General features: G+C 40.9%; 1 protein-coding gene across 1 annotated transcript in view; it reads left to right on the forward strand.

The window, feature by feature from the left end:
- Nucleotides 1-14315, forward strand: part of ERGIC2 (ERGIC and golgi 2) — a 39337-nt gene extending 25022 nt beyond the window's left edge. Inside the window, exons 10-14 of the mRNA XM_060244738.1 lie at nt 566-664; nt 4269-4366; nt 6407-6569; nt 9200-9279; nt 13403-14315. Coding sequence (XP_060100721.1) covers nt 566-664; nt 4269-4366; nt 6407-6569; nt 9200-9279; nt 13403-13468 — 506 coding nt within the window. The 3' untranslated portion in view covers nt 13469-14315. The remainder of the gene's footprint in view (nt 1-565; nt 665-4268; nt 4367-6406; nt 6570-9199; nt 9280-13402) is intronic.
- Nucleotides 14316-14865: the final 550 nt, after the last annotated feature.

The following is a 14865-nucleotide window of genomic DNA, read 5'->3' on the forward strand; positions in this document are numbered from 1 at the left end:
AAAACCATTTAAATAAACTAAGACAAGAGGCCAAGCTATACTGTATTCTTTACTACCACAGAGAATGCCCTGATCATTATCTTACCGCAGAAGGACCTATATTATACACCAGGGCTACAAAGACCTATTTCCTAATCCCTGATTTTAGTTGTAGGTCTGAACTGTGCCATAGAATATTATGCAGTTTTATCCAATTAAATTTTAAAGAAGAGCAATAGACCTTTGTGAGAAAATAACCCAGTATTTTCACCTGTTTCCTCCTCTCTCCCATCTTGGGTGACTGCACACATTTCTGAACGTCTTCAAAAGTATGGATAATAATAGAAGTCTTGCTGTCTTGAAATGAATTATTAAAACTTGACTGGTTTAGGAGAATATCAGTGCAGTCCTAAACAGTATTATATCCTTCTAAATTTATCGAAGTCAGTGGATTTAGAAGGGTCTAATTTTGTTTAAGATTGCACTGTATAACTCTTGGTATATGCCCATAAATTGTTATGGAACTATAGCTCTCCTGATTCTTGAGCTTTAATTCTGTGGTTTTTTTCAACATTTTGTATTTCAGCATACAACTTCTCCCATAGGATAGATCACTTGTCTTTTGGAGAGCTCATCCCAGGGATTATTAATCCTTTAGATGGTACAGAAAAGATTGCATCAGATCGTAAGTATTTCACACTTTAGAGGAGGAGCAAGTCTGATGTGTTGTTCGCCTTTCTTGTACAGCAGGAATGCATTTTTCTAGCATTGAGTGTGTATTTTGTTTTTCAAATGTGTTATGAACATTGCCATGTGAAGCTGTTTAATTTTTGCAGAAGGTCGTCTTTGTCTCCTAGACTACAACCGATCTGCAGTGTGCCTCCTTCCCTTAGGCTAAAGGGCAAAGCGCAGCTTTGAGCGGGAAATAAATCAGGCGCACAAGGCCTGCCCCTCCAAAGGAAGGTGTGCTTATCCTCCCCACTGGCCACTTCCACCATGGTCATGTATGCCATCCAGAGAACATTTCCTCACATCTCTGTGCCCACTGCAACACTCGCTGTCATCCCCAGGGACACTCCATGGAGGTCTTTGGAGTTCCTTCTGCTTTCTAACCCCGTGATGTCGAAGGGGAAGCAATCAAAAGCTACCTGGCTGCATTCTCTACCACTCAGGGCAAGCATTCAGCTTCACAGGTGTTTCCTGACTTCCTTTACAGCTGAATTCTTATATAGGTACCTCTAATCAAAGTTCCTGAATGGTGTTCTGCACCTGTACCGTCATTTCCAGTGTGTTCTGTCAGTAGCTCTGATGTCTCAGTCAGGGCTCCAGAGCATGCTGCTTTATGTGAAGTTTCATGGAGAGCTAGGATCTGACTGATTCAGGAAGGTAGTCTTTAATATTATGTATTTATTTATTGTACCTGCCACCATTGGCCTGATCCAACAGGGCTTCTCTTATGTTCTTATGTGATACAGAGTGTTGGACTGGATGGACCATTGGCCTGATCCAACAGGGCTTCTCTTATGTTCTTATGTGATACAGAGTGTTGGACTGGATGAGCCATTGGCCTGATCCAACAGGGCTTCTCTTATGTTCTTAAGAGCCCAAGTTCACCTGGCACCCAGGGGATCATGCTTCTGGGTTTTATACCAGCAACAGGTGGGGGAAAGCAGCCAGGAGGATTCAGCTGGCAGAGATGTTCCTCCCAACCTTTCCCTTCTTGCAAACATATTGTGTACAGCACATGTTGCTGTAAACCCTTTGGTTCTTTTTTTTTTTTTTGAAATTTAAAGGGTTTTTATTAGAAAAGGAATTAACACACAAAAAGTGAAAACACATTGACACACAAAAAATGGACATAAAACAAGCACAAATACCATCCACATATCAAAAATACAAACACAAAACATTCAAGAACACATCAATGCGTAATACATTGAAAAAAACAGAGCATTCATGACACTTCAATGCACAGTACATTCAGTACATTCAAAACACAATAATAAATCTAACAACTATACAGCCACCCACTCAAGCACACTAGGAGATGGAGAGGGTTTAAAAAACAAAGGGAAAGTATTGTTACTCCATGCCAAAACCTTTACTTTTAACCCATTTATAGATGGGGTCCCATTCCTCCTGACATTTTTGGACATTACCATCTCTTAATCTTGTGGACATTAGATCAGATTCTGCGGCGTCCAACAGCTTGTTAATAAATTCATCTCTGTTAGGAATTCTGTCAATCTTCCAATACTTGGCATAAAGTATTCTGGCGATAGTAACTATGTACAGTAGCAGTTTCAGTTTTATCATAGGAAAGTTTTGTCTACAAATGTTCAGGAGATACAACTCTGGCACATGGTTAATATGTATATTCAAGATTTTTTGAATCCATATATTAACTTGGGTCCAGTATTTTCTTGCATCTTTACATTGCCACCAGATGTGAAACAACGACCCTTTAGCTTCACGACACTTCCAGCATTTGTTTGAATATGTGGGATAGATTTTAGCCAGTCTGTCTGGTGTAAGGTACCATTTATATACCATTTTATATAAATTTTCTTTGAGATCTGCTGGTTTTATTAATTTTAAGTTCTGTTTCCATAGTTTTTCCCATTCATCTAAGGCTATATTGTAGCCGAAGTCCTTCAGCCAACGGATCCATGTTTCTTTTACAACTTCGTCTTGCATCTTAACTTGGAGTAACCAATCATACACCTTGGAGATTATCTTCTTTTTAGTCTCTAGAATAAGATCCAATTCAATTGGCTTATTCGAAAAGCCCTTTTCCTTGTCCTTCTGAAATCTTGATTTCAGTTGACACTGTAACCACCAGTTTAGCTTAGAGAGCTCTTCCTCAATCAACTCATTCTGACTATTCAACAGATAGGCATAATCTTGTGGGTTATCCCAATTATACAAATTAGGATGAGTCAAGGCTTCTATCGGGGATAGCCACTTTGGAGTATAAGTGTAATGTACTTTGATTTCTTCCCAAGTCTTATACAAGGATCTTCTTATTTCGTGCCTGAGGAAACGGCCGGTCTTTATAGGCGTGTGATACCACATATAGTTATGCCAACCTTCCCCCAGACCCGCGCCCTCGATGGTCAGTAATCTTTTATTGTCTAGCTTACACCAGTCTCTTAACCAGGCAATACAACTAGCCTTATAGTACAAGTTCCAATCCGGAAGAGCAAGACCGCCTCTTAGTTTACTGTCTTGTAGAACTTTCAGTTTTATTCTGGCCTTCTTGCCTTGCCAAATAAACGTCTTAGTCATAGAATTAAGTTGCTGGAAAAATAGTTTGGGTAAAATAATTGGGATTGTTTGGAAAAGAAATAGAATTCTTGGAAGAATGTTCATTTTTATTGTGGCAATTCTACCTAAAAACGATATTTGAAGGTCTTTCCAATTAGTTAAGTCATTGCGGATTTCTTTCAATATTTTTTCATAATTATCTCTATACAAAGTCTTTGAGTCACTTGTCAAATAGATTCCGAGATATTTTATCTTTTTTTCGTGCTTAAATCCTGAAAGTTGTTCTAAGGATTCAATTTGGGCTTTCACCATATTTTTTGCTAAAATTTTAGTCTTGGAAACATTCAGTTTAAAACCAGATATTTCTCCAAATTCTCTCAATCTTTGTTTCAAAAAAACTATCGAAGAAATGGGTTGTTCCAAAGTAAATACTAAATTGTCCGCAAAAGCCAAAGTCTTGAATTCCACGTTGTTTATTCTAGTTCCTTGAATTTGGGGATCTTCTCTAATCTTCTTGATTAATGGTTCTAACGTCAAAATAAAGAGCAAGGGAGATAACGGGCATCCCTGCCTAGTACCTTGTTCTATTTCTGTTGAGTCGGACATCACTTCATTGAAGCTCACTTTCGCCGCCTGCTTCGAATAAACCGCTTCGACCATTCTGCGATATCAACCCTTTGGTTCTCAAGGGCTTTGCTAAATACACTGTTTGGTGTAGCCACCAGAAGATTGGGCCTTGGCAGCTGCTTATGTTGCTCTCATTCTGGGAAGTTCAGAAGGCCATGGATCTTGGGCACACAGTGTTCTGAATGCAGGATGAAGGTCTGATTAGTTGTAGTTGTATGTAAGTATGATTGTTTGGCCCATTTGTCAGCTTGGAAATTATTGAATTTTTTTGCATTTTCTTCGCAGGCATGTTTATGCTTTTGAAAATGTCAGACAGCAAACAAATTGTTGTTGGTCTGCCACTTGATATTGAACCTTTTTTTTTTTTAATTTCTGGTTTTTTCTTTTGCCTTCAGACAACCAGATGTTCCAGTACTTTATCACAGTTGTGCCAACAAAACTTCATACATCTAAAATTTCAGCAGAAACTCATCAGTTTTCAGTGACAGAAAGGGTAAGGACAACCCAAGGATGACTGGCAGTGCTTATTCACTTACTTCTCCTGCCTTCCCCCCTGCCAATTTTTATTTTAAGTTTTGCATTATGAATCCAGAAGAAAAGAGAAGGACAGAGATAAAATTGTGTTTAGAGCCAAGACTGTATGTTTCCATATTTGCATTCACTTATCCTGTGTTTAGTGCACTATGTGTATCATTTCCATGTGGATATTTTGTGTTGTTCTCCTTTTCCCATAGACTTGTATGGCTTTGTTCCCTTCCTTCCTCCTGTCAGGCATGGTCTCTTCCCCATTTCCTCTTTGCGGGAATGTCTCTAGACCTTTCTAGATTTTCCTACTGAATTTGTGCCAATAGAAGGCTGGAATGTTCAATATTTCCCTTTCTCCTCAACTCATTTAAGGAGGTCTGTACAACTGTAAAGACAGAGTACAGAGGGCAGTACCAGAGTATTCTGTTTGTAGTTCTGTTATCCCAAGAAGCCAACTCCCCACTCTAGTGGATGCCTTAGTAGGGTAAAGAATAGACATCCTTAGGCCCATGTGGGTCTAAGTCCTTCCACATATCCCATCCCATCGAAGGTTTAGCAGAGATCCACCACATTCACTGTTTAAAATGTCACACACAGGGATTTATTTATCTAGATACATCTACTGTGGAAAATTGGACAAAACCACAAGATAAGCATCTAAAGTGACTCTAAGATAAATGGCATGATAAAAAGCAATACTAAAAACAAGGGGAGGAGACAAGATGGCATCCTGAGTAGACACACTGGCGCAGTGCCCCTGCCTATATTGTGGTCTAAATGTCACGTCATTTGTAATTTGTCTGTGGACTGTGTGATCTTCCTTTCTTATTATTGGACGTATTTTTCATGATGGCTTTGTATTTTAATACTTCCTGTAAAAATGACCAATTTTTATTGTTTTTCAAATTTTATATTCTTGGACATTTGCATTTTACTTTGTATTCTTGCTATGGCTTTTTTTTCCCCCCAACGTAATAAGGACTGGTCAATTGATTGCTAAAAAATACCTCAGGTACATTTTGGCAGAATATTCTGTTCCAAAAAAAAAAATATTAACAACAGAAAAGTCCTGACACTAGGCAATTATTTTGTATAAATAATTTATACAAAAATTATACAAAATTAAAGTCCCATGCAGGTTTCTCTAGCCCAGAGTTCCATATGAAGACCCGGGTTTTTTATTTTCTCCATTTCAGTCAGTGAATTCTAACATCAGTGGTCCAGTTATTTTTAAATCGCTTATCTTTTAAAGTACATTGGACGCCCAAAAAAAATCTTCTTTATTGTTGTGTTCACTTTGTATGTATCCCTTTCCTGAGCTTCTAATGGAAAGCAAGTCCTGAAGTTAGAGGAAAGGGGATGCATACCAAGTGAACAAAGATAAATGAAGATAAATACAAAGATAAATGAAGATTTTTTTGGTATCCAGTGTTCTTTAAAAGGTAAGAGACTTACAAATAACTGGACCATTGATGTTGGAATTCATTTAATGAAGCCTTAACCACTGTAGAAGATTCACTGATTGAAATGGAGAAAATTAAAAAACAAAACCAAAAACGGATCTTGTAGAGAAACCTGCGTGGGACTTTAATTCTGTATAAATAATTGCCTTGTGTCGGAACTTTTCTGTTGTTAATCTTGTATACCATTATTTATATTGTTTTCCAAAAAAAAGTATGTCAGCGTTTCATAAACATATTACGTGTAGGTGTTTGTCAGCAGTAATGTATTCTACCATGACATCTAATTATTAAATTCTATGCATTAATTCTTAAATTACAGGAATCACATTTTAAAAGTCCTTAAACTCAAATTTCTGTTACTGTACTTTGTCTGATTAGGCTGGATACTAGTCTTAAGACTGTAATAACAACATTCTAGCTTCTCTTTAACCATTCCTAAGGAGATGGAATTTTCCATTTTGAAGCCCCTACCTTTACGTGTGCTTGATCTCATATCATATGTTTGTGTCTGACTTATCTATCCTCCCTGTTGTGTTACTCTCCAGGAAAGGGTGATCAACCATGCAGCTGGCAGCCATGGGGTGTCGGGGATTTTCATGAAATATGACATAAGTTCCCTGATGGTGACAGTGACTGAAGAGCACATGCCCTTCTGGCAGTTCTTGGTTAGACTTTGTGGTATTGTTGGAGGAATCTTCTCTACTACAGGTAATAGATTAGGCAATACTGCCAAAAGTGAGTGCCATGGCAACAGGGAAATGCAAGTAAAACGAGTTACATACTAAAGGAAGAGTTGAACATAAGAACATAAGAGAAGCCATGTTGGATCAGGCCAATGGCCCGTCCAGTCCAACACTCTGAGTCACATAAGAACATAAGAGAAGCCATGTTGGATCAGGCCAATGGCCCATCCAGTCCAACACTGTGTCACACAGTGGCCAAAAAAATTATATATATATATATATACACACACACACACACACACATATATATATATACACACTGTGGCTAATAGCCACTGATGGACCTCTGCTCCATATTTTTATCTAACCCCCTCTTGAAGCTGGCTAGGCTTGTAGCCGCCACCACCTCCTGTTGCTTGTCTGTCTGTGCTGTAGTTCTATGGGTGAATGTGTCATTTATGTAGACATTTATTTATTGTATTTATAATCCACCTTTATTGAGACTCAAGGCAGCTTGTGTCAGTCAGTGCAGTCAACAGGATGAGACCTCTAATAAGCAATGTGATAGCACTAGGATTACAGAAATCTGAACTCATGCACAAAAATGGAATTACAAACGTATTAAAACGAAGTAGCGAGACTAGAAGAATAAATACTAGTCCACAGTCCCATTTCCTTTTTAAAAGCAATTTTCTAAATGATTCTATTATAGCCCTAGTACCTTTATAAAAAGGCCCTCCTGAATAGGAGTTTGCGGAATGGCAGAAGCGTGGGAGCCTTCCCAAGCTCTTCAGGCTGGACTCTCAAGTTGATTTCAAAGGCAGACCCTTGCAAAGTGCATTACACCAAGGCATGACTCTTGGTGGCTAGATTGGCCAAGTCAAAGTAGAGTGCCATCTTTCAGGCTTAAAAGAAATTTTTTGCAGTTGCATTGGCTTTCTTCTCCAGTGGTAACCTTGGATCCAGTGTAACCCCGAGGCTCTTAAGTGAGTCATTAATGATCAGCTTATATCTTATGTATTTTTGTAGTCAAGCCAAGGCAACTAAGAATAAAGCAGAACTTTAGCCTATAGCATTTGTGACATGTCCTGGTGCTTCCAGTGAAATTGCACTCACTGATCATTCATCCCTTGTCACTAATGCCTTTCCCTTGGCCTGTTGGGCTCTAAAACTGTAATCTAATTGGAGCAGTAATCCATCTTCCATTAGGTCACTGTGTCAAGTGCCATGTGCATTGATGCCACTATATAAGATGGAGAGGCTTGGACTCTGTGGCCATGACGTAGTGATTTTATTGTATTGCTTAGTAAGTAGAGGTTCATAGGTGCTGGTGCAGCTGTTTGCTGATATGCTTGCTTCCCCTTGTGTAGATGCACTGCTGCTGAGCACACAGATTTCCCTTTTGCCTGTTTAAAGTGTACTAAGAGTCCAGTGTGATGGCCCTCTTCTCTCTTTTTGCTCTTTGACCTTGTCTTCCACAGCTCAAACAAAAGAGATCTCTGCTAGGTGAGACATCTAAGCAAAACGAGCGATCCCACACAGACCCTTAGGTTTTAATTGGGGCGGTAACAGAATATGTTATTTCCTGCAGTTGTGGTTATTATCTAATAGGGTACAGGCAAATATAATAGGGTACAGGCAAAAGCCATGGGAAAGCATGAAGGCCATCATGTTTTCTAAGGGCCACTTGGCGCACTCTCTCTCTCTCTCTCTTTCTCTCTCTCTCTCTTTTTAAAAGATGTACACCCAAATGTAAGTGTACATCTGAAAATGTAGCGTGTGAATATGGTGCATGTCCGTTTTTCAGACATTTAGTTAGATCTATTGTCTATTTTCTGACAGTGATTGATTTGCAATTTGTTTTTAAATTGATGTGAGTTTGTATTTTGTATTTAGCTATCACTCTTGGTCACTTTGAGTTTTTCATGGGAGAAGTATGGGCTAAAAATCTCTTCAATACAGTGTTTCCCCGAAAATAAGACGCTGTCTTATATTTATTTTTTCTCAAGAAGACACACTAGGGCTTATTTTCAGGGGATGTATAATACAACAATCTACATTTATTCAAATACAGCGAGGCTGGTGCTAGTGATGCGTGAACTCCGTTCCCCTAGCCCTTTGCGCGTGCACAGTAGGATGCCTGCGACCGCGGTTACCACACGCGCACCCGCGCATGCGCGAACAGCTAGGAGAAAGGAGTGATGTGGTTGCCACTCGCGCACCCGCGCAAGTGCAAACTGCTCGGAGAAAGGAGTTGTAGCAGATAAAAGGTATTTCAGTCTTCCTTACCGCTCCGCGCCGAAACGCATGGCGTGGCTATGCAGATACGCTGCATAGCCACACCCATCACTAGGTCTTATTATCGGGGTAGGGCTTATATTTAACAAATGCATAGAAATCCTGCTAGGGCTTATTTTTTGGGTAGGTCTTATTTTCGGGGAAACAGGGTACATACATTCAATTATACTCTCTGGGAAATTGGGACTGGTTTTAGTTCCCTGTTGAGTGTATACTGTGTGGTTTGCCTCTCTATAATGTGCGGGAAGATAGTCCACCTTGTGATTCCAAAACTCTGTCAAGAACAAATACGTTATCTTGCCTCCATTTTTAGAACTGAGTTGTTGTTGTTTTTATCAACCTGTTCTCACATTGCAGGAATTTTACATGGCATTGGAAGATTCATTGTGGAAATCGTCTGCTGCCGTTTCAAAATAGGCTCTTCTAAATCTACGCCTGTAAGTATATTCACGCTGAAAGATAATGAGGTGGTGGATCTTATATGATATGAGTGGAAGGGCACTTAAACAAGCAATATTTCCTGCCTCCTCCTTCCCTCTGCAGCTTGCTTTGAACCCTGAAATTGTGTCCCCAGAGTCAGGAGCCTTTGGGAACAATGTGGGGGCAAGGAAGGGAGTCTGCAGTGGGAAGGGGGAAATCAGTTAAATTGTCCCACCCCTGTTTCCGCTAGTGGAATTGAGATGGTCAGGAGTCACATGGGTTGCATATGGGGGAGAAGATTAAGGAAGCAGATCTTAAGACTTAGCGCTCCTTGTCTGTTGAAGTCTGTCTCAGAGAGAACATGGTCCACAGTTTCCCTAAATAGTGTGAACCCAAACTGACAACAAAATGCAAGAAGGAAAATCAGATGACTCAGTTACTTACATATGTTAGTTAGCATCCTTCTGTTTTCAAGGTTAGTTTTAAATGAACTCGGGATCTTTGGCCAGAACAACCAGAAAAATGAGTTTAGTAGAGAATAGGGCCATGGGGCAGGCAATAGTAGTCGCCATGGGAAGGAGATAGAAAGTAGCAATTATGACCAGTGAAACCAGTATCCATTCTGGTCATATTCAAGCTCTCAACCGTCACCAGCCACTGCACTCAGGTTTCTAAGCTCTCCTCCTTCCTCCGCTATTGTGAGGGCTAGAAACGTATGACTGATTCTTACGGTGCAATCTGCATACCCCCTGAAGCCAGTTGCAAAGCTTTTGTTGAGTCTGGATGGGAATCATAGTTTGTCAAAATTTCCATAACTAACTATACACCAGTTATGAGGGACTGTGAAGCATCTTAATAGACAACTAGGAGCTTGATGGATCTCAGAAGATGGAACATATGAATCAAGTTTATACCGAGTCTCACTATTGGTCCACTATTAAATTGAAAACAAATCAGCCAGTATCATAATGCCCCTGTATAAATCGATGGTGCGGTCTCATTTGGAATACTGTGTGCAATTCTGGTCACCGCACCTCAAAAAGGATATTATAGCATTGGAAAAAGTGCAGAAAAGGGCAACTAGAATGGTTAAAGGTTTGGAACACTTTCCCTATGAAGAAAGGTTAAAACGCTTGGGGCTCTTTAGCTTGGAGAAACGTTGCCTGCGGGGTGTCATGATAGAGGTTTACAAGATTATGCATGGGATGCAGAAGGTAGAGAAAGAAGTACTTTTCTCCCTTTCTCACAATACAAGAGCTCGTGGGCATTCAATTAAATTAGCGTTAGAATGGATAAAAGGAGGTACTTCTTCACCCAAAGGGTGATTAACATGTGGAATTCACTGCCACAGGAGGTGGTGGCGGCCACAAGCATAGCCAGCTTCAAGAGGGGGTTAGATAAAAATATGGAGCAGAGGTGGCTATTAGCCACAGTGTGTATATATATGTATGTGTGTGTGTATATATATGTGTATATATATATATATTTTTGAGCCACTGTGTGACACAGAGTGTTGGACTAGATGGGCCATTGGCCTGATCCAACATGGCTTCTCTTATGTTCTTATTACTAGCTCAGTATTGTCGTCTCCAGTGGTCTTTCATGGACCTTTCCAGACCTTGAATCCACTGATCTGCAAGCATGTGACAGGAAGTCACATGGCATATGACATGCTGAGGGGGGAAACCCATGCTTTTTCCATGGCAAATTAGAGTTATGACCTCACAGACCTCAGGGTCAAGACTATGAGCAGGAAGCAAAAAGAAATGGGTGCAGGGAAAACAAACCAGACGCAAGAAGATGTACTGTGGTGAGCAGGGATGTGCACTTAAAAAAAAATGGAATTTTTCTGTTTCAGATATCGAGAAGGGTATGAATACAGGTATTCCTGGTTATTCAGGTCCCTTAATACCATTTCAGAATTTGGATTCAGGCAGGACTAGGATCCCTACAATTTTGTGACATTTGTTTCTAAAACAGCCACTCCAGCCCCCTATAGGGAATAACCACCACCACCCCCCCCCCCAAAAAAAATTCAGAATTCCAAAAAACCCAGAATTTGGATTCAGGGTTTTTTGGAATTCTGAATTTTTTGGGGGGAGGGGGGCGTGTTATTCCCTATAGGGGGCTGGAGTGGCTGTTTTAGAAACAAATGTCACAAAATTGTAGGGATCCTAGTCCTGCCTGTCCACTAAAGACTCTCCAAGTTTCAAGCGGACTGGATCAAGGGGTCCAGTTCTATAGGCCCCTGAACAAGGTGCCCCCAGCCATCCTACTTGTCTCCATTGCTTTCTACAGGGGAAAAAAACCCCCCATGCTTTCCCCAGGGCAACTAATCTTATAGGAAAACACACACGAACAAATGTGTAAATCTAACCAACAAGCTCAAGAGAGCTAATGGCATACCAGAGAATCCCAGGAGACCCACAGGCTAATGTGGCAAGCCCAACACAGCTAGTTCCAAATCAGAGAATCCAAGCTAAACCTCCTTAAACAAGGCATGATTTATTATTTATTTATTACGTTAAGCTTATATCCCGCCCTCTCCACAAGCGGACTCAGGGTGGCTCACAACATCACATTAATTCCATTAAAAACCAATAAAACATAATTACATATTTAAATTACTTAAAACATGGTGCTGTATTAATACAGTACAATATAGCGGTTCTGAAAGTTCGATGGTGACCATCGGTACTCTGCATGGAGCTCTATATAATGTCCAGTGGCAGTTCTCTCACGGTTAAATGTCGAAGGCCTGTCGGAACAATTCGGTCTTACAGGCCCTGCGGAATGTAGACAAATCCCGCAGGGCCCTTATGGCCTCCGGGAGAGCGTTCCAGAGTTCTGGCGCTGCCACCAAGAAGGCCCTGGCTCGTGTTGTACGCAACCTGGCTTCTTTTGGTCCAGGGATGGACAATAGATTTTTCGTCCCTGAACGCAGTGCTCTCTGGGGAATATGTGGAGAAAGGCGGTCCCGCAGATAGACAGGTCCCTGACCATAACAGGTCCCTGACAACAATGGATGTTGCAAGCCCAGCAGAACCAATGTCAACCGGAGAACCCAAGTCCCATCAGCCTGGCAAGCCAGTGCCAATGCAGCCAGCCAGACCTGACAAGACAGTTAACACAGACATACTGTAAAATTGAAGAAAAAAGGCCTGGGACCCTAAAAATGTTGGCTGCAAATATTCCCAGATTCCTGAATATTTCCAGAAAACGTTGGGATATAATTTTCGATATTCTGAAAAATCCTGAGTGATGTCTGGATACCAAATATATCTGGAAAATATCTTACTGGCATTTTTCAGATACACATTTGAACTGGAAATAACTAAGTGAACATCCCTAGTAGTCAGAAACAAGCTAAGGATAAGAGTAATGTTGTAATCCTGTCCCCCACTGAGTGACCTCCCAGTCCTGCTTTTCTTCTCAGCTAAGACAGGCAGGAAGCATGGTGTCCTGGCTCTCTGTGCAGCAAGTCTTCTCCAAAGGGAGCAAAAAACCCCCACCAGAAATGAAACGGCAGCTCTATAGGAGGTTGTGATCTGACAGACAGGGCGTTGTGATAAGGGATGCCAGCTTTGTTTATTTAAACAGCTGTTTAATCCATCTGAAATTGTGCCCTATATATTCTTACATATCATCAGATCTGCAACTGATATTCGTTAAGAAATGTTACCGTGTTAATGTGCTTTCATATTTGACTTGCGCATGGACTGTGAACGGTAAGGATGGTCCTCGAACGCATAGGAAACCCTTCGCTGGTTTTCCGACACCTGGAAAACGTTTGCTGCAATATATAAACGGTAAACAGATCCCTGTCATTTAAACATTTAATGTTTGATGTCCCGGCTCCGTGACCACCTGAGGGTTCTGACCCATGAGCTGAAGTCCAGGGGTCTCCTTTAACTGGCGGTGGATCTCCGGGCTTTCAGGGCAAAGAAAAGGCTGCCTCAGTCCTCCTTGCTGAGATGATACTTCTCACTGGAGCTTAAGCCTGTGATCTTTACCGTACTCTGCACTGAATCATAAATATTTGCATAGAGAAAGATTGGGTGGACAGCAAGTTGTTAATGGCATGAATTAACGAGAAATTTCAATAGTGAATTCTCTTTTGTTTTGGTCTTTCTTTGATAGGTCACGCATCAAGATGGTCATGTAAACAACCATGTACCTCTTACGACGGATGACACTATGCATTAGCACCTTCTGCAAAAACTGGTTTTGCTTTCTTCCTGCCTGATGGAGAAGACATTTTTTATAACAAACAACGTTGTGCAATATGTTGAGAGTGCTTGATCGGAAGCAGGAAAAAAACAAGCCCTTTTTTAAAGAAAAAAAACACCTACCTGTGTGATGTGTTTCTCCTTTCGGAATTCAGACGCAGGCCAAGAAATCCCATGAGATCAGTCCTCTCTTGAAAGAATAAGGATCATTTTTGGATGCGGTTAACCGTCAAAGCAGACAGTTTCAGAGGAAATGCTGTTGGTGATTGAAATAGCAACATAGACCATTTTCCCGATTTCTCGTGCTACAGACTCCCATGAAAGCTAATGTACAGAAGAGTGGAGAGGGGTGTGTGTGTTCAGCATGCAGTGTGGCAAAGAAAATTACCAGGAACAGCTACTGAACATCTTGTGACTATGTTTTCAAAACTAGGGTGTAAGATTTGTTTGTTTGTTCCTGTTTTGCCCATAGAAATGTAAGTTCTATGACATAAGTATGGGAAAACCCAAAAATGGAAAAGACACAAAGAAGCAAGGAAGCTAAGGTATAGTATCAGGGATAGATTGTGTGGATGAAGTTTGTACATTTAAAAAAAAATCAGTTTTAGCATATTTTTAAACAAGTCAATTCACATACAGGAGGGGGGAGGAACAAGTAGGGAAAGGAATACCCTTGTTTGCTTGTTAAATCCTCCGTTGTAAACCCTCGAGGGAAACTGTAGGTTCTTTCCTTGGAAGTCGCACCAGCATTTGTTGAAGTTAATTCAAATCTAGGTCATTCTGTCATTTATAAAGTCATATGCCTAAAGGTTGGCGGTACCTTCCAACTTCTTGTAAAGCCACCTCCTTGAGCTACTTCCTTCTCCTAACCTCTGTTCCCCTAAATGCACCTGAAGTTATTGGTGGACTTCTAGGTGTTCACAAAGTGGAATGATAAAAGTTCAGAATACAGGCAGTTTGGTGGGGCGGGGGGGGGGGGGGGTTGGGGGGGGAGGAACTTCAGTGGATCTGAGCATGCTGGATGGTGATCATGTGCCCAAATTCAGCAAGGCAGATACATTCATACATTGGTGCACCTGCCAAATTTCACCCGATCTTCACTGACCCTAATATAGCACATCCCTGTTGAGGGATATGTAATGAATTAAGGGTTTGATCAGTGTTTTCCCAAGAACCTTGACTGAAGGAAATACAAAATGGAATGGTGGATGGATTCTGCAGGCTGGCGACAGCGTCCCCCGCATTGCAGGAATTGAAGCTGCTGGTGGGAAATGCTGCTGTACCACACTTAGTGCATAGCAGCTTGGTACTTTATGAGCAGAAAAGGGACACAGTCCTTGCTTGAAATAATTTTATCTCCTATGGTCAGACCAT

Source organism: Heteronotia binoei, chromosome 8 (genome assembly GCF_032191835.1).
Source record: "Heteronotia binoei isolate CCM8104 ecotype False Entrance Well chromosome 8, APGP_CSIRO_Hbin_v1, whole genome shotgun sequence".
Lineage (NCBI taxonomy): Eukaryota > Metazoa > Chordata > Lepidosauria > Squamata > Gekkonidae > Heteronotia > Heteronotia binoei.